Source organism: Hippoglossus stenolepis, chromosome 16, assembly GCF_022539355.2.
Source record: "Hippoglossus stenolepis isolate QCI-W04-F060 chromosome 16, HSTE1.2, whole genome shotgun sequence".
Classification (NCBI taxonomy): Eukaryota; Metazoa; Chordata; class Actinopteri; order Pleuronectiformes; family Pleuronectidae; genus Hippoglossus; species Hippoglossus stenolepis.
Genome location: NC_061498.1, coordinates 16,011,270 through 16,031,030, shown reverse-complemented (window position 1 = coordinate 16,031,030; position 19,761 = coordinate 16,011,270). Strand labels below are relative to the sequence as shown.

General features: G+C 43.6%; 1 protein-coding gene across 1 annotated transcript in view; it reads right to left on the bottom strand.

Annotated features, from left to right (window-relative positions):
• The window catches only part of ngfra (nerve growth factor receptor a (TNFR superfamily, member 16)), a 35,494-nt gene extending 24,327 nt beyond the window's left edge, over positions 1–11,167 (bottom strand). Inside the window, exons 1-2 of the mRNA XM_035181543.2 lie at positions 10,702–11,167; positions 8,094–8,259 (exon numbers count right to left, since the gene is read on the bottom strand). Of these exons, the coding sequence (XP_035037434.2) occupies positions 8,094–8,259; positions 10,702–10,740 (205 nt within the window). The 5' untranslated portion in view covers positions 10,741–11,167. The remainder of the gene's footprint in view (positions 1–8,093; positions 8,260–10,701) is intronic.
• Positions 11,168–19,761: the final 8,594 nt, after the last annotated feature.

Sequence of the window (19,761 nt, the reverse complement as noted above, 5' to 3'; positions counted from 1 at the left end):
CTGTAAATATGTGTCCCACACATTGTGAACAGTTCTGCATTTGCATATGTCTCTCAGTGTGCGTGTGTGTGGGTGTGTGTTTACCATATGCACTTTTTAGTGGGTGTCGTGTTGAGCAACAGCATATTTTCAGTGTGAAAAGCCCTGCAGCAATGTCCCAGCACTTGCTTTTGCACTGTAAGCGGCACTGGTGAGTAAACACTGGCACAGACTGGAGCTCTAAGCACCTTGTAAACAGCAGCGCAGCTAAGAGTCCTGACGATGAAGGCTGTCACATTATGCCGGCAGGCTGAGCGGGGCGGGTACACGCAGGTAATGTTACAGAGACGGGAGAGGAGGCAGGTCACTGAGCTCTGCGGGAGCGGCTGCTTGATTTGTTCGAACAAAACCTCCAGACTGTTTGACACAACGCAATCGGAAGCAGGCGTTTGCGGGTGGTCTGGTGCTCAAAACCCAACCCCAGTGTAAAAAGCATGATTTAGTGGTCAGAACGTAGAGGAAGTGCTGATGTACGACTGGAAGGGGAAGGGTCACGGGGGGGGATGTGGCAGTAAGGGGGAGGAAAAGTGAGTTGAGTTTCCTCCACAGGTAGACACGTACACCAGCACATCCAGAGTTCTTTCGTCACCTTTTGCTCTTATTAGCCAGGGGTGATGTGTGGGGGTGCCTGGAGGCAGAGATGATAGAGGAGGGTGACACTGGCTGAGCGGCCCCAGAACCCTGACATACAGCAGACCCCCGGGGTAAATGATTATTTGAATTTCGTAAAGCTCCGAGGCCTTTGTTTTGTTTGCAGTCAGGCTCAGCCAGTAAAGCTCTCCTCCTCATTCATTTCAATTATCCCACAGCGAGCAGGCTTCCTTGCTAATTTTAACTTGCATGCTTGAGCCCCCCTTGCAGTCTTTGTGTGTAAACACGTCTAAATGCGACCATATGCACCGTGTGATGAACGGGCATGGGATGAAAGTGTGTGGGTTGTGCATGTGTGTTTGTTTGTGTGTGTGTGTGTGTGTGTGTGTGTGTGTGTGTGTGTGTGTGTGTGTGTGTGTGTGTGTGTGTGTGCGTGTGTGTGTGATTTACGTGTCATCTGGGACACACAAGAAGAGAGTTAAAGGCCATCAGGATTCACGCAGAGTGTTCTCTTTAATAAAATATGATATATTTTCTAATTGTCCCCAATCGAGCAATGATCAGTGCAGCTCAGCATTTAGAGTTTGTCTGTTGGGCGGTAAAAACTCTCACTGGTAAAGGGAGATGTGGCTGTGTGCGGGGGGGCGCTGCACTTAAAATGTGTCACTTCAGCCCGTGAACACCCCCTTCAAACGCTGATGCGTTTCAGCCCCATTAGTGACATCAATAATGTACCTCTGGATGGCCTTCAAACTGCCCCATGATCTTCACAATCAGCAGTTTAGGTGTAAGCTTTTAGCGAGGATAGACATTTCTCCCACATCTCAGCAGAGACACAACGCTTTCTTCCCACCTGAACGACTGACCTTTTGCCGACTGGATGAATTATCACTATTTGGAAAGCTGCTCTAAAACTTTATTTGTCTTTTACAACATGAACGATGTCTGTGTTTAATTACGGCCCTGCCTCATTGCTCCGCATAGACCTCCAGATTCGAAACAGGTGTTTGAGGATATTCCCAAAGTTATTAGGAGGCGAAAGGAGGCCCTAATTTAACAATGAACATTTCCTCTTGCCTCCTGTTGTACTCTGCTTTTGTTTTTTTGGCCTTGTTAGAGCAAAGACTGTCTTTCTGCAACAAATGAGCCCATAGGTCATCTGTGCAAGTGGCTCATTATGACCCGTGTTGTTAGGGGACACGTTGGCTGTGGTAATTGTGACGGGAGCAAAGGAGGATGTCAGGTGACAAATAGAGCAACAAAGTCCTTGTAAGGAGGTTGGGGTGCAGGGATGGGTCAGAAAACACAGCATCTGTTCCCATATGAAATCCATGACCATTCCACAATCTTAACCACGTATTTATTATTGGAACAATAACAAATTTGGCCCAACCTTAAGGAAATGCAGCAAATTTCTCCTAAACCTAACCAATTATGATTTAGTAATGTTACCGTGACAACAAAAAGGTCCGTTGTAGGATGCTGCAACGATGACAGATTTTGTACAAGCATCTCTTTGGTTTGGCTCCCTTGGACGCAAATGGGATTTTTTCATTGGGTTTTGGGTTATTGTATAAAATTAGCTCTTTGACAAACTAAATTTTATGATGCTCTCACATTTTGTTTAATATAATCGCTGCAATTGAGCAACACTTTATACAATCGCCAGGAGTTAGAAGCTAATGTTGGGCTCTATCCAAACTGTACACCTCTATCATAGAACTGTTTTTCCGTATTGTCGTGATGATGACAACATTTGTCGTCTCATTTCACCACTTGTTAGTGACCAGCAACATGTAAAACAAAAACAAAAAATCCTGAATGGGATATTCACTGATGTACTTCATGTCTCATAAAGAAACGTGAACAATCCTTGGACTTGCATTGGACGGCGACCACAGACCATATTTCCAGGTTTTAAGACTTACTCCTGCAGTTCTGTATCTGGTACGCCCCCTCTGTCCTATCTATGGTACTACGAGGGATCTATATAGTCATTCAAGTTGGAGGACTTGTTATGGAGAGTCATGTAGGGAAGAAACGTCCTTCGCAACAAAGGAAACAAAATATCCCCCATGATCGAAAGTTGGAAGCGATTCTTGGTGCTCTGCTTCTGCCTTCTTCAGATGAGGCTGTGATTCTTTTTTTCTTCCTCTTTTAAATCCCCAGTGAGCCCTGTTCCAGTCGGGCCAGCAGGGCTAATCTTAAACGCTACATTGACTCATGGGGTTCAGCCTTTTTTCTCTCAGATCTTCAGGCAGTTTGTGGGGCAAGTTATTTTTTTCTTTCTGAATGGTTCACTAAGTGAGGCAGGTCCAGTTTGTCTTGTCTCCCATGACAGCTGAGGAAAGTGGAGGAGACTGATAAATATTTCAACGATGCTGACGCTGGCACTCGTCCGAGCCAGGACCGCGGAGGAGGGGGATCCCACAGGCAGGAAGTGGGGAATCCAGGGGGGCTGGTGGTAAATAAAGATGCACCCATATTTACCATGAAACAGGAAATGGATGTGCTGAATTCTTCTCTTCAATTATTCATTTCTGCACTTTAGAAAATGTATTCATAGCTTTTTCGTTTTTCAGGTATAAGGTCAACGTTTCAGCATCTAACTTCCATATAAATCCCACTCAGCCTTATTTAGCTGTATGTGCTCCTGTGGGCCTCAGATACATTAAGGTTTTATATGCTGAGACGAAAACAATACTGAAACAGACAAAAATGCACTCGGCACCGGAAACCTCCAGGGTATTTGACCTGAGGTTTTGCGTGTTTATCATCGGTGAATATTTTTTCCTGTTCTGCCAAACGAGATACAGAGATGAGGATTTAAAGGAAAAACCTGAATACATGAGTGGAGAGACATAACAAATGCAAATGCTTCCACACAGGTGTAACAAAGCGGTTAACATCAAATCATTCTTTGGGGGACGTATAAAAAATGCTGAGCGGGCCCGGGTTGATTCTGATGTATCAAGACAGCAAGAGGAGGAGATGTAAGTGACTTTGGAAGAGGGTTCGTTGTTGGGGCAGAGATGGCAGGAGCTTCAGTCACACAGACTGCTCAGCTGGCTGGTGTTTCAGAAGGAACAGTGACCAAAGTGACATCTGCATGTAGCTCTACGGGAAAGACGTCGGTAAGTAGGCTCGGAAATTGCGGGCAACAGCGCACATTTGATGACCGTGACGCTAACTGCAATATGTAAGAAAAAAACCAGAGGAGCAACTCCTCCTCAGGTGACTGAGAATGACGTGATCAGACTGTCAGCGAGAACGGTTCAACCACAATTACAGAGAGAGGGATTTTATTGAAAGGCTGCAGTACATAAACCCCTCATTACAAAGATGAATGCAAAAACTACAGAGAAGTGGTCAGAAGAGTCATCTTCACCATATGCTTTACGTGTGGGCGAGTGCATGTGTGACGTACCACAACACGACGGTACAGGCCTGAATGTTTTTTCTGTCATGGTTTGATTCCACTTGTCCCCTGAGACGGAAGGACCACTGCAAATGAAAGTTTTTCTGAGTGATCACTGACACCTATATCCTTTTATGACACATTTCTATCCTGATGCGATAGAATGAATCATACTATGGCCTTCGTAGTCAACAGATCTCAACCCATATGACCATTAACGTACACTGGGCGTGTGTGTGCCTCTGTAAGGAAGCAGATTGTTTACTCTACGTCAGTTGCATACTCACAGCAAATACTATGAGAACAGCAATTTTAAAAGTAGGATGAGGGATTTCCTTTTTTGGACTGACAATGAGGTGGAACTGTTACTGACAGTGTAGCTGATTTCAGACATGCACTGACTTCCAGATAATCTGCAGACATTCTCCAAAGGGGCTGTATGTGAGAATACAAATGCCCAAAAAGTGAGAGGCTCTGGACTTTCTTCCAAGTTTCTACAGGCGTTTTTTCTAACACGCGACAAATGCAAAACTGAAAAAACAAAAAGAAAACAACTATATCAGGATAGAAAACACGGACGAAGATGTCAATCCTTTCGGTGATAAGGGCCGACGTTGGTGTCAATGTGCTGTAAACAAAAACAGGTGAGGAGGTCAGGAGAATTGCTCCCAACGTCCTGCCTGCTGCACCAATTCACCTGAACGCTCCGGAGATTTCTGTGCTGCTGTGAACATGTTTGACCAGAGAATCTCCTGCTGTGTTGTTCATGTGTTAAAAAGGCAAAATCCAGAGAATCTCGAGACCCATATAATGTCTAAAAACGTCTTGAGTAGAGACAACATTTTACCATCACTGCTGGCAGTCGAGTCGTGACTGATAAAAAAACTAATTATGAAGCAAATGCAGGTGACAGCATCGCCATTTTCAAACCAGACTACAACACAGCCCTGGAATTTTCAAACTAAAACGGGACCAGCAGCCTTTCAAAACGCTTTTTAAACGCTTCAAAAAGTGTGGATGTCAGGCCTAAACACAATGATGCGTTTTAAAACTAAAAGACAATAGTGTGAATGCAGCCTTAGACAGCGCTTTCCAACACCATCATTAAACGCCAAACAGGGGAATATCTTTCGGAAGAACAGTGTCCCTCTCCTCCAGTGGACTTGCAGAATCAATGCCAAGGTGCACGGAAGCTGTTTTGGCAGCACATGGCAGCCCGACACCTTCCCAAGACAATTTATGCTGGTGTTTCCATTAATTGTTTCACCCGTCTGCAGTTGTTCACTGTTCGAGGCACAATAGGTTTTTCAATATTTTTTTAATATGCTTTAATTAGCCAGATCAAATGAGTAAAGCTGCTTTGATGTAACAGTATGCATGATGAATGAGCAGATCTTGCCCTTTGGAGCCTGGCTCTCTAATACCTTTTTATCCGCTAATACAGACGATGAGTCATAGCAACAGGGAGAAGGAGGAGGAGGAGGAGGAGGGGGTGGTTGCGTTGCAGGATGGAGAAAAGAGGAGACACGACGAGGGATTCACTTGTGTGGAGGGGCGGGTGGAGGGGGGATGAGTGAGTGAAGCAAAAAAAAGAAAAAAGACAAAAAGAAATACTCATCACAATTACAGTCCTGAAGGGCCGACCCACATCATGAGGAAAACAGAGCTGCAGTGTAACAGCTACACATCGTCTGCTGATGTTTACGGCGGGAAAAGGAAAAAGGAATATGACGTGTTGGAACTAATTCCTCCTGATGTCAATGCAAAGATAAAAGTCCAGACATTCATGAAGCTGCGGCGTGTTTCTTCACAAAATCCAGAATCTACTCAAACAATTTCCTGCTCCAGTTGATCATATCCATATTGTTTGATGATGACATTTAACACTGTTTTCCTCAATTTCTCTTTATTCCCCTTATTTTTGCGCCGCCACACCTTTTTGTCAACTAAGTTAGCTGCTTTTTTGTTCCTCCGGCGTCAATGTCGCACTTTGACTCTCAGCCCTTCCACGCATTGCTGCCTGTCTCGAATTCCTTTATGCGAAAGAATAAAACCTTCAAAGGGTTGAATTAAGCCAGACTTGAGTTTCTTGATAACATAACATGGAAATAAGCATCTGTTTTGAAAAGAAGTTCAAAGATAATCCGAAAATGTGTTTTCTTTGGGAAAAAAAAACATTCCCATCAGGCTGGAAGCGTTCCTGCAGAATCTGATAGAATCCCTCATGAAGACATCCGGTTGATATCAATGTGTTCTGCTTCAGCAGTTCTTGTTTTCAGCCCCACAGCGTTTACATGTTTTGTCAGGATAAATCATTGCAACCTGTCAATGTTCGACACAGAGCTCACCCTGACCACATGCTTGTGTTGGATTTGGTCAAACACGCCACAATCAGCACGTGCGATCGACAGAGAAGAAAATAAAGCACCGCAGAGACTCAAACCAGCAGGTGTGATACATTTGTCTCGTTGCACTTCCTCGCCTCCTCCTGAACTAAATGCGGTGATGGCCGTGACCTATTCTTTGACGTTTACTTTGCGCCCTGACAAAGTTACAGACCAGCATCTTAAAGGGCAAAAAGAGCTGCAGGGACCCCAATGCAGAAAGACTGCTGAATTGAGAAGAACATGTGTTTGCAGAATTGACTCTTCTTCTTTGTCTTCGTCTTCGTCTTCTTCTTCTTGGAGATGATGCAGCGTTGGCCTCTCTCCCAGCTCTGCTGTGTAGAGCGAGGGCTAATGGTTCACAGCCTGAACAGAGCTGTAAGCGAACACATTTGGAGCCACTTACAAGCATCAAACATGTGAATTCCTGCCTTAATTCTCGGGACTGTTGATAAATGAAAAGCAGAAACCTTGCACAAATGACCAAAGTGGACAATAGAAGTTTGTTTTGGCTTTGACACTGCACTTATTTGAAGTTCAGGGCCTGAGCTGCCATTAAAACCAAAGAAGGTGAAGGTGGATGTATAAATAGAGATGATATAAGAGCAGAGACTTTGCATTAGTCAGGCGTGAGTGTGTCCTGGTGGTGAGGGTGAAGAGTTTTGCAGCTGTGCAACAGCTTGTGTACATATTTGTCTCCATGTTTTTGATTGTTTCCAGATTTTATTTAGTCTTTTTAGGTATGACAAATTTCAGGAAGTGTAATTTCTGCATTGTCAGGTTTTAGCATTCTGGTGTGAAAAGTTGCTTGTCGGATCTATTAAAGGGTCAGCTCACCCAAATCACCGAAATATGAAAAACATATTTTGACCACATGTTGAACAGTTTTTGTTGGAACCACTTTGTAGAAAGATGAAAGTTGACGTCGGTGAGGTTGGTTTGATTTTTAATGTAATTTTACGATGGTGTGAAGACCACAAACGGGGGTGGGAGCACGAACTTCAGATATTGCACAACCTCCTATGTAGAAAAAAAATTTCGGTGACACTTTCTTATTAGACACCTGTCATAGAAGTCAAAAGATGAGGTGGGATCATTTTACTCTAACACACTAAAACATACATTTAATACCAGATAATTGGTCCACAAAGGTTGTCCACCCCACAACACAGGTTTATAGCCTTTTTTTCTCACTATTACTATCGTCTTCATCGTCTCATGTTGGATTGAGGGCAGACTGGACACAACAGTTGCTCTCTGGCGCCTCTCGTGGGGCCCTTTGCTGCCTGAGGTCCTCTCTTCCCCCATCTTTCTTGTCTATCCCTCCACTGGCAATGTCAATAAAAGATAAACGAGCAAACTAAGTAATAAAAGATTAAATCATGCTTGTAATTTTTAGAGGGTTTAGAGGGTTTTTTATAACCTGGCAACCTAGATGTTGTTTCTATTACGGGCTAATAACTGATCTATTAAGTCATAATATATGTACACACTTTAACTTCAAGTCATTTTTAGAACTTATGACCCATGTACAAAAGTGGTACCCACGTGTTCTTGACCAGAATTGACGGCAGCTGACATTCTTCATTTTAACAGTTTTGTGTTAGATCCCTTCAGTGCTTACACGTGTGTAATATCCATGCAGTAAAATCTCCACTCACTGTCCAAACACTGGGCGCATGTGGTCTGAGTGGCTCCACATTTCCTCACCACGCCCTCTCCAGGTGGACACTCCATGCAGCACTCCCTGCCGCTTGTGTACTGGCCGGAGTCACATGGGAGCAGCAGCACCGCCCGCTCCGTCTTGGACGACGCCACTAACGCCACCTGGCAGCACAGTAGAATATGTTAGAGGAGCATGTAGGTCCCACACACATTTACAGAGGGTAGAAACAAACTTTCACACATACAAACACACAGAGTGAGTCTACACACAGCAAAACAAATTGATGAAAATCACTGCCATGTGTCCGACCTGTTACATAAGTCCAGCCGCTCTCAGGATTCATCATAAATCATGTTGTCTCAACCTATAGCCTATTAGCCACACTCTGAAGCAGGCAGTCATATAAATTGTCCTAATAGTTCCCCTGAAGGCACATCAGCTCTAATATAGTAAACGTACAACATCCTCCAGTTACCACAGGCTCATGTGTGGACCACATTATTCACATGCCCGTCCTGATTACTGTGTAAAGGTGAGAGTGGCTGTGAACGTCAGCCTCTGCTTCCCATCACCATGGACACACACAACACACACACCCACAGAGACATGCATGTACCTCTACACTTGTGAGGACCTGCAATAAAGTATTTCCTTGCACCTATCTGAATTCCCGACCCCGAAGGCCAACATTTAGTTTGAAATTCACAGCTGAGCCAATAAAGTTGGATTTGCATTGGATCAGACTCTTTTCTATAACGCTGTCAAATTTGTTTAATGTAACTTTAAATACATGCAGCACCCAGCCATTGCACAGTAAATACACATGTACTTCCTATCACATATTTCATTGTATGTAGCCGTTGATCATTTGGTCTAAATTTCCTGCATGCACAATTTATCCATCTACCTCGTGATGTCTAATTTCTGATCAGTTATGTCCTCGTCTCTCTGTCTCCTTCCTCTCATGTTGCATTTTGCCACTACACTCTGATATGAATGCCACGCGGCTTTACTGGCAAAATAACTGAGGCTTTGTGTGTGTGTGCGTGTGTGCGTGTGTGTGTGTGCGCATGTGTGTGCGTGCGCGCGCGCAACAATGTCAAATAAAAGGAATTCATATCCAGACATTTCAGAACAAAGAAAATCATTATACTGAATCACTTTCATGTCCTGTGGCTTTTTGTTACACAACGAGCAAAAAGCTCATTTCCACTTAATTCACATTTGCTGAGACATCAATTCAAACTTTTCTGTCACTCTCTCTCTCTCCCTCCCTCCCTCCCTCACTCTCTCCCTCCCTCCCCTCTCTTTGGTCCCTGCTTTCATTCACAAGCAGATGTACTGAGCAGCCACCAGCTCTCTCTCCTCTCTCTCTCTCTTTCATTCTCCTTCCTCTTGCTCAATATTTCCCCCTCTCTGTCATTCCACGTTTTACATTTCTCATCCTCATCACTCCTCCTGACTTTATCTCAACATTTTCTGCACAAACATCAGGTTTAGAGTTAAAACCAGGATGACAGACGCATTCCTTCCTGCAAAAAGCAAATGAATTTTGGATGCAGCCTCCAAACCTCCAGGAGAAGAGTTCTCTCTGCACCAACCCCCCCTCTCTCTTCCCCTGACACCTCCCTGGATTAAAACTAAAAACGCAGATTAATGACACATTCTGTCGGGTGGGAATTTGCTGCACCATCACCAGGACACACGCACGATGACCCAGCAAGTTGTACGCTTGTTTTTGCACTTTCCCCCAATTTCACGGTCAATTGGAGAGTTGATTTCTAAATTTAATTCCAACCAAAAGTGCAGCCGACCGTCTCCGACCCCTCGCAACCAGCTGTCATAACAGAGTGTCCCCTCGCGTACAGGGGCTGTTCACACGATGACTGGGAGACCAGCTGCTGTGGACACATACCACCAGGACGCACGGGGAGGAGGATGTGCGCTCCGCTCTGCGCTTCGCCACCAGCCATTCTGCAACTTTTCTCATGACGCTGCAGCATCTTTGGCTCTTCCTGTTCTACCACGTAACTGTGCCAAAATTAGTCATTAATAGGCAACTGTTTACGTCTGGGGCCAGTGCGCATCAGACTGGATGTCCTGGATGCAGCCAAATGCGAAGCTGAAATTTCAATTTCCCATTAAAGTAATCCTAGAGCCGCGCTGTCTGTAACTTTTCCTCCCAGGATGGAGACCACAAGAGGAAGGTGCGGGTGCTGGAGTGAGGGTGCGTGTGAGGGCATGTGTGTGCGCGCAAAACTGGAGGGGAAATAATAATAATCATACAAATAGTGTTTGGCAGCATGCAGCACCTGCGTGTTTAGCAGGGGGGGAACAACACATCGGTCCAAATAGGGGGAGCGCAGAGGAGGACACCACAGTGCCACAGAAATATGTCACAGCCATGACGCAGAAGATGGCACGAAGAAGTGTGAGATTAGGAAAAGTCACCACGAAAGTCCGTGCAGGATTAGTTTATAGGGATATGATTGCAATAACGCAGTAGGAATATTATAGGAAATATTTCAAAAGAATAACACAAAGTGCATAAAACTCACTAACAGACCTGACAGCAGCAAAGACAGTAATTACAGAAGACTCACCAGAGCGCACAAAATCACCAGCGGTAAGGTAGTAGTCATCCTGCGTCGCCTGCTGGAGTCACATAAAACAGATCATGTGCAGAGAAGCAGGCAGCGCTATGAGGAGGAGGAAGAGGAGGAGGAAGAGGAGAAGGAGGAGAGCCGCTCAGCAGGAGAGTTCATTTTAATCCCAGCACCACTGATTTTTTTTTTGAATTTTTTTTATCAATGAGTCCGCGCCGTCACGCGTCTGCCCGGGACCTCTGGAGTGTACAAGTCAATGCGACTGCCGGTGCATCCGCCCCCCAACCCTTCAACACAGAGAGGAGGAGGAGGAGAAGAAGAAGAGGAGGAAGAAGAAGATGAAGAAGATGAAGGCGAGGAAGATGAGGAGGAGGAGAGCGTCCTGTCAGGAGGGCTGCTCAGCTGCAAGTGCACTGCGGAGGAGGAGGAGAGGAGGAGGAGGAGAGGAGAGGGGGCACGTCCACTCTCCAGTTTATTGCCCCTGATACTCCTGCAGTACAACCTGATCCCCCCTCTCTCTCTCTCCCCCCCTCCCCCCGCTCCTGCTTTAATCTCACGTGAGGTCTCCATCGCAAAAGTTGCAAAAATATGATTTTCATTCATTTATAATGAGCCCACATTTATGCCTCTGACACATTCAGCAATATCACACCCCTTCCCCTCTTTCCCTATGTTTTTAATGTGGGTTAAACCATGTGGCCAAAAATGAACATGAACACCCCTGTAGGCCAGGCCCATTAGTCATAGTCTTCATACAACAGGGTGCTGTATAATAATATTTAGTGGGAAAAGACACTCCTCTATAGTCTCTGCATGACTGCCCCCCCCATATGTAAACACATACCCATTCATGCTAAAGAACTTATCACTCAGCACCAGTGGTCCACTTCACTGATGCTCTTGTAGAAAACAAATCCCTGCAGCCGAGTTTGAAGATCCAGCTCCAAGAAATCAGAACCACGGATGCTGCTACAGCCGCAGATTGATGCTGACATGTTCAACAACCACATGTGCATGTCATACTATCAGTGTCCACATATTTCTGGCCATGTAGTAGGCCATGGCTCGTCATCACATAACTCAATTTTTTTAATTGTCACCGACTCTGTGCCAGAGGCTGCATGCAGCTTGTGGCATCGTGCTGCTGGATCGCATTAAACCGGAGTGTGTTTCTGATTATTTCCTCCTCCTTGTTATGTAAATGAGGCAGTCAGATTATTAGAAACACCTTTCATACCATAATGCACTCCAAAACAAGACCACCACGAAGCCTCGCAGCCCTCTGAAAGCTCTGTCTGAGAACCGAGGCACCACATAAACAACATCTGACAGCGTGTAGAGATAACTGTTATACACCTCATATCATTTACACTCCATTAAACCGATGCACACAATCCCAGTTTTAAAAACAAAGTCTGTCTGTGCAGAACAAATCATTTTGTTGCCTGGCTCATTACATAGCAACATCCAAACCCAAACAAGGTAGCCTCATTCCCTTTCCAGTTCCAGGCACAGGGAGGTAAATGACCATCATGCAACACTAGAGGGAGACTCAGCTGAGCTCAGATCAGCCGCTGCTCTAGCTGTGATTTGGCTGATGGGAGAAGTCACTTCACGGACAGATGTGCACATGTTATTGTATAACATTACTGCACAGATGAGCACTGAATGTGTTTATTTGATGTATTTACCTGTAGCATGAACATTAGAACATCTGTTCCACTGTAAACACGTCTGTGGTGTAAAAGTACCACATTAACCTTTCTACTTCAGTAAAAGTAAGTTCTTGCTTTTGAATATACTAAAAGTTTTAGAAGTAAAAGTACTTGCAGGGTGAAGCCTATTCCTTAATGCAACAGTCTACAATCCTTCTAAGAGTATACACAGAGTGTTCTCTAGGTACAGTATTAAGCACTTCCAAAGAAGAACTGGATATTCACTGTAGTTCATATCTCATTAAGGAAAACCTGCTGAACATGTTTGAGGTTTTCAATCACACGGATCCATTAAGCGATATCAAAGATTTATTAATTTTTTCGTCAAGACGATAATACATTTGTTGGAACCACTTGAAAACCACTAATGTGCGTCTGATGTTTGATGCTCATCGAGGTAGTTTAGCCTTTTTGCGCTTTAGGAAAAACCAGTGTTGATGGATATTGATATTGACCCGAGACAATGTGGCGAAAAAGCAGTCGTTGCCACCAACAGAAATATAATGGGTCTTTCAATCCGCTTCAAACCTTTCCCTGTTCTCCCATGATCCGTCGTGACCCTGCCACGTTCACCCTTTCGGCACCGATCGTCAGCTCAGGGGACGCACAGGCCGATGCCCCTGAAGCAGCAGCAGCAGCCAGAGGGTGATTTAGTTACACTGTTGAGATAAATATGCTCTCCTGTATTGATCTGGGGACACATCAATTTTCCCACTTCCTCCATCCTCCTTCGAGATCCCACCGCCGACTTGCCCTCTTTCTGATGGCGCTGACAGCACTCTTCTCCGTCAATACACCTTTCTTTGATACTGTACTTCACACGTTGAGTTCTTTACAGTATTTACTGTCTGTGATCGCTACAGTCTGAGGGAAGACACAGAATCATCCCAGGGAGCCCAGATAGTCATGGCGGCCATTTAAGCTTGAAACTATCCATGGAAAAAAGACAAAAATTAATATGAACACTCTCCAGCGTTGTTGTTTTTATTGTCTGATTCAAATAACAGTGTAACAGAGATGTTCTACAACTCTCAGGTGAAATCAGAGAAGTGTCCTCTGAATTCGAAGGCCATATTAGTCGTATCATGGGTATAATGATATGTGCTGACAGGGCATTTGGGAGGATGCATGTTTTTTGGGGGTTTTTTTGCGGTAGGTATCAAATTTCCGGCCATGTGATTGGTCAGCAGAAGGGCACGTCACGTTGTCCGCAAGGTCACAAATAAAATACGATCTTGATGAAGATGACTTGCAGCAAAACATGACATATCCTGCAAACACAAAACAGGAGGGTGGCCTTTTTTGAGCAACACACAACATAATAATAATAACAATAAATGGAGGAGTAAGCTACAAGAAATTGGGATTAAATAAAAAAGAAGAACAAAAATGTTATGTGTCGTCGTAACACACATCACATTGTTTAATGACCGACATTAGAGATATATTATCAGTTTCAGCATCATTCATATACACACACATCATAAAAATGTCTCATCCACCATCCAATTCTCAACACGGGTGATAAATGGCTGCCAGCTCTTATAAAACACATCAGTGTTTCCCCCTCAGGATGAATCTAACTTTCTCTAACTGCTAAATGGGATCTTTAGTGTCGGTGGGTGGTGTTTCATCCCCCACTTTTATGTATTGCACATAAACGTCCTTTATTACAGCTGCTGGTTAACTTGGCAGCTTGAGAAAGACCTAATCATCTGAATCATCTTGCGTTTAAAGGATGCCTCATCGCTGCAGTACGTTGGGGTTTGACTGTTGAAAATGTGCTAACAATTTATTGTAAGAGTCACGTATTTTCTATAATTTCCTAAAACTTTTTTGGGGTGTTTGGCTGTGAACTTTGAGGATGTTTCCAGGAGACACCAGAGCAATTTTTCGCTCACTATAAAATAAATGATGACAGCTTTTGTTGTTGCAGTTATTACGTACCCATTTATTATAGGTTTGAGAGTTTTAAGGAGTAATGTTAGGAATTTATGTAAAGTTAAGTGAAGAATATTTCACAAACAAGCATGAATATCTGTGATTCCTGTATAAAGATTGCAGTGATTTTTGAGCTCAATTAGATTACATGTAATGTTGACGCATAGTCAGCAATAATCTAGAGAACCGCAAGGCTTACGCTCGGGTCCTATACCTATTGGTCCAGATGTTAAATGACATGCATGTAAATCATTTTACCATAAAATGTTTTTATTCTTTTAAACTAACAGGTCCCAGCAGGTGAGAGTAAATAACTCACTTCCATTGTCAAATACTGTGGCACAGGTACAACAGGGCTGCGTGAGCCCTCCTTTCCTCGACAGACTCTACACTAATGAATGCAGGAGCAGTCGGACGAATAATTCTGATGATACAGGGACTTTAAGCTTGTTGCACAGGGATGACTGCTCCGCAGTATAACTGAAAGAGACTGACACCTTTAAAGACTGGTGTCACAGTCATCATCTAATTTTTAAAAAGGATGATAATGGACCCCAGAGAGGGGAGAGTCCATGATCCGGTGGCAATCAGTGACAAAGTTATGGAGCAACTGAGCACTTTTAAATATCTGGGCATACAGCTGGACTGTAAACTGGAATGAAGTGCCTGTGTAGACTTTCTGTGTGGGAAGTTAGCTCAAAGGCTGCACTTCCTGTGCAGGCTGTTTGGTGTGAGCACCGACATCATGGGGATAGTTTACACTGCAGTGCTAGAAAGCATAATTAGATCATAATTATATATATATACATATTTGGTGCATCATGATGGTGGATCCTGATAGTGGTGGTGGATCCTGATGATGGACTGTGGATCATGATGGTGGATCCTGGTGGTAGTGGTGGATCCTGATGATGGACTGTGGATCATGGAGGTGGATCCTGGTGGTGGTGGTGGATCATGATGATGGACTGTGGATCATGATGGTGGATCCTGGGACTGTGGATCATGGAGGTGGATCCTGATAGTTGTGGTGCATCATGGTGGTGGACTGTGGATCATGATGGTGGATCCTGGTGGTAGTGGTGGATCCTGATGATGTACTGTGGATCATGATGGTGGATCCTGGTGGTGGTGGTGGATCCTGATGATGGACTGTGGATCATGATGGTGGATCCTGGTGGTAGTGGTGGATCCTGATGATGGACTGTGGATCATGATGGTGGATCCTGGTGGTGGTGGTGGATCATGATGATGGACTGTGGATCATGATGGTGGATCCTGGTGGTAGTGGTGGATCCTGATGATGGTACTGTGGATCATGGAGGTGGATCCTGATAGTGGTGGTGCATCATGGTGGTGGACTGTGGATCATGGTGGCATCTGATTGTTGTGGTGGATCCTGATCGTGGTGGCAGCTGATCGTTGTATGTGATTACAACAAGACTCAGTACGCCTACTCATATATTCCACCAACATGAACCAATAACCACTCAATGAATTTGTCATTGCTGCTCCCTTCATCTCTATCAGACATTTTCCTATGTACCAATACTTTACTTTACTATTTTGCTGATGTCCTCAGCGGCATCTATTGCCCTCCTGTCTTTCCTGGGAGAGGGATCCCTCACATGTGGCACTCTCTCAGGTTTCTATGTTTATTCCCCCATTTTTTGGTAGTTATTTCTTACTCTTGTTGGGGGTTGGCTATGAGACAAATTATGATTTGTGAATGTGGGCTCTACACATAAAATAAGTGGCAGCATGGTTCGGCACTCTCAGAGAACATGGTAAAAACTATGAAGGTGATGGGCAAAAAGTACAACCCTTCCCTTCAAACCATCTACGAAGTTTCTGTCACACATTCTGGTCTATGGGTTTGACTGGGTACCTTCAGGCAGATGTTACAAAGCCTATAAGTGTAAGACCAACCGCCTCAAGCTCTCATTCATTCCAACGTCCATCACACTACTAAATAAGGAAACATGTTGAATCGGCCGTGTATCTCAATAACCTTCCCACTTTGTCTGGCACATTTTCCACTTGGTTTTTAGGTTTTAATGCCAGTTTTTGTCTTTCATCTTTTATGCATTATATCCTTTTAGTGTTTTATCTTTTTATGTGTTTTTAGAGCAGGTGCACTATTCAACTGACTTTTATTCTGCATTATTATTCTGGATCTTACACTAGATGTCCTTATGTCCTGGTTTTTGTTGTTTGTTACACTGCAGCTGCTGTAGCACAATGAATTTCCAATGCAGCAGGTTTGGGACCCTTATACTACTAATTATCATTTTACGTCATAATTCAGAGCTTTTGAGAAGCACAACGGTCATTTTCAGATCAATAACATTCAGTGCACATGCAGTGTTCGTGCCTTGAACACTACTTTTCTTTCCAGTTTGGTAATGTTTGAAGGCTCTAGAGAATCCAGACACTCAAATAAAGTGGCTGAGGGACAGAGACACAGATGCACAGTGAACACAGCATGTGTACATCTCTGCAATAAAAATCCTACAATTAAATTCACTGTATTTTATAGTTCTAAAACAAAAAAAATTGCAGCTCTACTTCCACAACAACCGTAAGTCTGAGGGACAGATTAAGTTATTTTGTTCTATATGGGCACGTTACGTTATCTGTCATTGATGATATTTGGTACATATATATATATATATATATATTTGTATTTGTATTTGTATTCTTCTCCAGTGGTTTTACTTCAGTAACAGTACAAATAAAAGACAAAAATGTACTGAAGTTGAACCACATTAACTTTTCTACTTGAGTAGAAGTAACCAACTAATTGCTTTTAATTATACTTAAAAGATGAAAATGGTATTTCCCAGTTGTGGCCCATTCCCTAATACAACGGTTTAAGACATCATAAGTCTCGGCGTCTTTCAAATCCATCCGTAATGCTGCTGCTGCAGGAGGCGGGGTCTAATGTTACCTTCAGTCCGCTTTGATTGGATCAGTGGATCAATTCCCCTTTTGTTATTCATTTAATAATATTAAAACCAAGGTGAACATGTAACGCAATATTTTCAAGTATCAAGTATACAGTCTATAGTACGGATACATAAAATATATACTTACTTTGGTATATGCCAGTCTTTTTCCCTCTGCTGATCTCTAACACTGAATTTGCTTCCTGTAGTGTTTATCTACAGCACACACACACACAATGAGTGAGGGACAGAACAGTGTAGATCCTGGTTGGTTTATTTTCCTCCTGAGCCCATAAAAATGTTTTTACTCTCATTCTTACTTCCTACATTTATCTTTGTTCACTGTGTTAAGTCTTTACAGTGTTTGCTTCATGAGCCACATTAAAGACTAATAGCTATAAAGTTTTTCTCTGATTGTGATTCAGATTCTTTAAAAAAGGAACTATGGGAGCAATTAAACTCCTGAATATATTCTGGCAAAGAAAGAAATAGTTTTGTTGGATGTTGAAGTGCCTGCATGTTTGTTATCAGTCCTGTTTGTCAGTTGTTTGGACTGAGACACGCTGCAAATTAATAGACGGAGGTTGAAGTGATGACTTTCAGCTGGAAGGGTCTTTGAAGGTGGTCACCGGTTTTCCTCAAATTAAAATTGAATTTGCATTCTTTCATTTTGTACCAGTACATTCTGGAGCCCAAAAAATAAAATAATTACACACTAAAAATATTCATGAGCTGCACGGCAGTTGTCCTATAAAACCCTGCAAACATTTAATTAGTGCAGTATTTGGAATAATCCTATACTGCATGTTTTAATAGCCTGTTTTGATCCTGAGGATTGTGGGTACTGTACGTAATCAGTCACTTCTTGGCTGTTGTTCACATCCTGATTGCAGAAGTAAAACAAATAATATCCAGGTTAACACCACTTCTTTTCTTCTTTTTTTAAATGTGGCTTCAGATCTACAGGAAACCAGTAAATACACTGTGGGACGGTGCCGTATTTCTTCTCTTTATTGCACGTCTTATAAAATACAGATGTTGTCGTGTTTAGACTCAGATAAGTCTGCTCATGACAAGAGGCTTTTTCCTGCCGCAGTTTAAAGACAGTGTGTGTGACCCTGGTGTGATGTTACAAAAGGGCTTTAAGTGATTTCTTATCTCAGTGCAGTGGAAATGACAGACTGTGGCTGATATAAGAGCTGAGTTGCCTCCGTATGAAGTTATGGATGAGCGTGCGTCCAGGGAACTACTGGGGGGCGGGAGTGGCAGCGAGTCGAGAGGGTGGACACCAGATGTTTTGAGCGGGCTGCCAAGTATAGGATAGGACGTCACCTGTGACTGGTTACACATCTAAAACCATGAATTATAGCTCCCACTCGGCGGAGAGGAGGAGACGCGCTCACCCTTCGCAAATCGTTTGCAAATATAAACCACAAGAAGCTGGGAGCTGGAGCCGAGCCAACGCCGAAGGGAACCTAAACTTTTCTCCTGGCAGCCTGTCTTTACGCTGTCATATTCATGGTTGGGGGGTTTTTCTCCTTGGTTAACTTTAACTCTGAACGTAAAGCTCGAGTATCAGAGGTTCAAAGAGGAGAATAAAAATGGATTTTTAAGCAGATGACCCCATCAGAGTCATTTAACCGACCTTGTTATGGTAATATTACAGGAGCCACAGCACGTTTCCTATAAATAAATAAAAAATACACGTGTCACATGTTTTTATGTAAAACAGATAGTATAAATACCAGCTGTGCATTCTGATGTTAAAACTCCTGTCTGACTGCCTCAGGCTGTAATCAATGGTTTCGAATTTTTGGCCAATAACACGGCAGCAGTGGTTGCTCCTTCCTGTGGCTTCCCGACACAGAACAACATTTTCCTGCCAATATATATATAGAGAAATGAAGGTGTGCCAGCTTCCGTACAGTTCTTCAGGCTGTGTAACATTGTCCAAGACAAACGGCCAATGTTTTTACTGCCTCTCTTCACTCTGCGGCAGTGCTAAGTGAATTACTTAAGCAAAGATTAACTCCGCGGCTAATTACAGTAGGTGAGTAATTAATGACTACTGCACTGAGGAGGATGAGCTCTAATTTCTCCTTCTGTCACTTCCATATGGAGGGTGTGTCTCTGTCTGTGAAAGAAGTCGCCCCCCCCCTCGGTGCTTCAGTGACACATGTTTACTGTGCACTTTTACAAAGCCCGATTTTTCTGTTTGAGTTCAGGAGCAATTTATTGGAAACACAGCTCCATGCAAAATCAAAGCAGAGAGTCCGAAGCGGAGGACTTTTCATCAAGCCGTTTCCCCGCTCATCTGTTCTGTGCTCGTTCAAAGCTTTGTTTGCGGCCGTATTCAGCTGCACTTCCAATGTGCATTCCTCAGTGAAGGAGATGACCTGCAGCCAAACGCTGCTCACATGTGCCAAGTTGGAGGCAGACATCAGAAAGCAGCA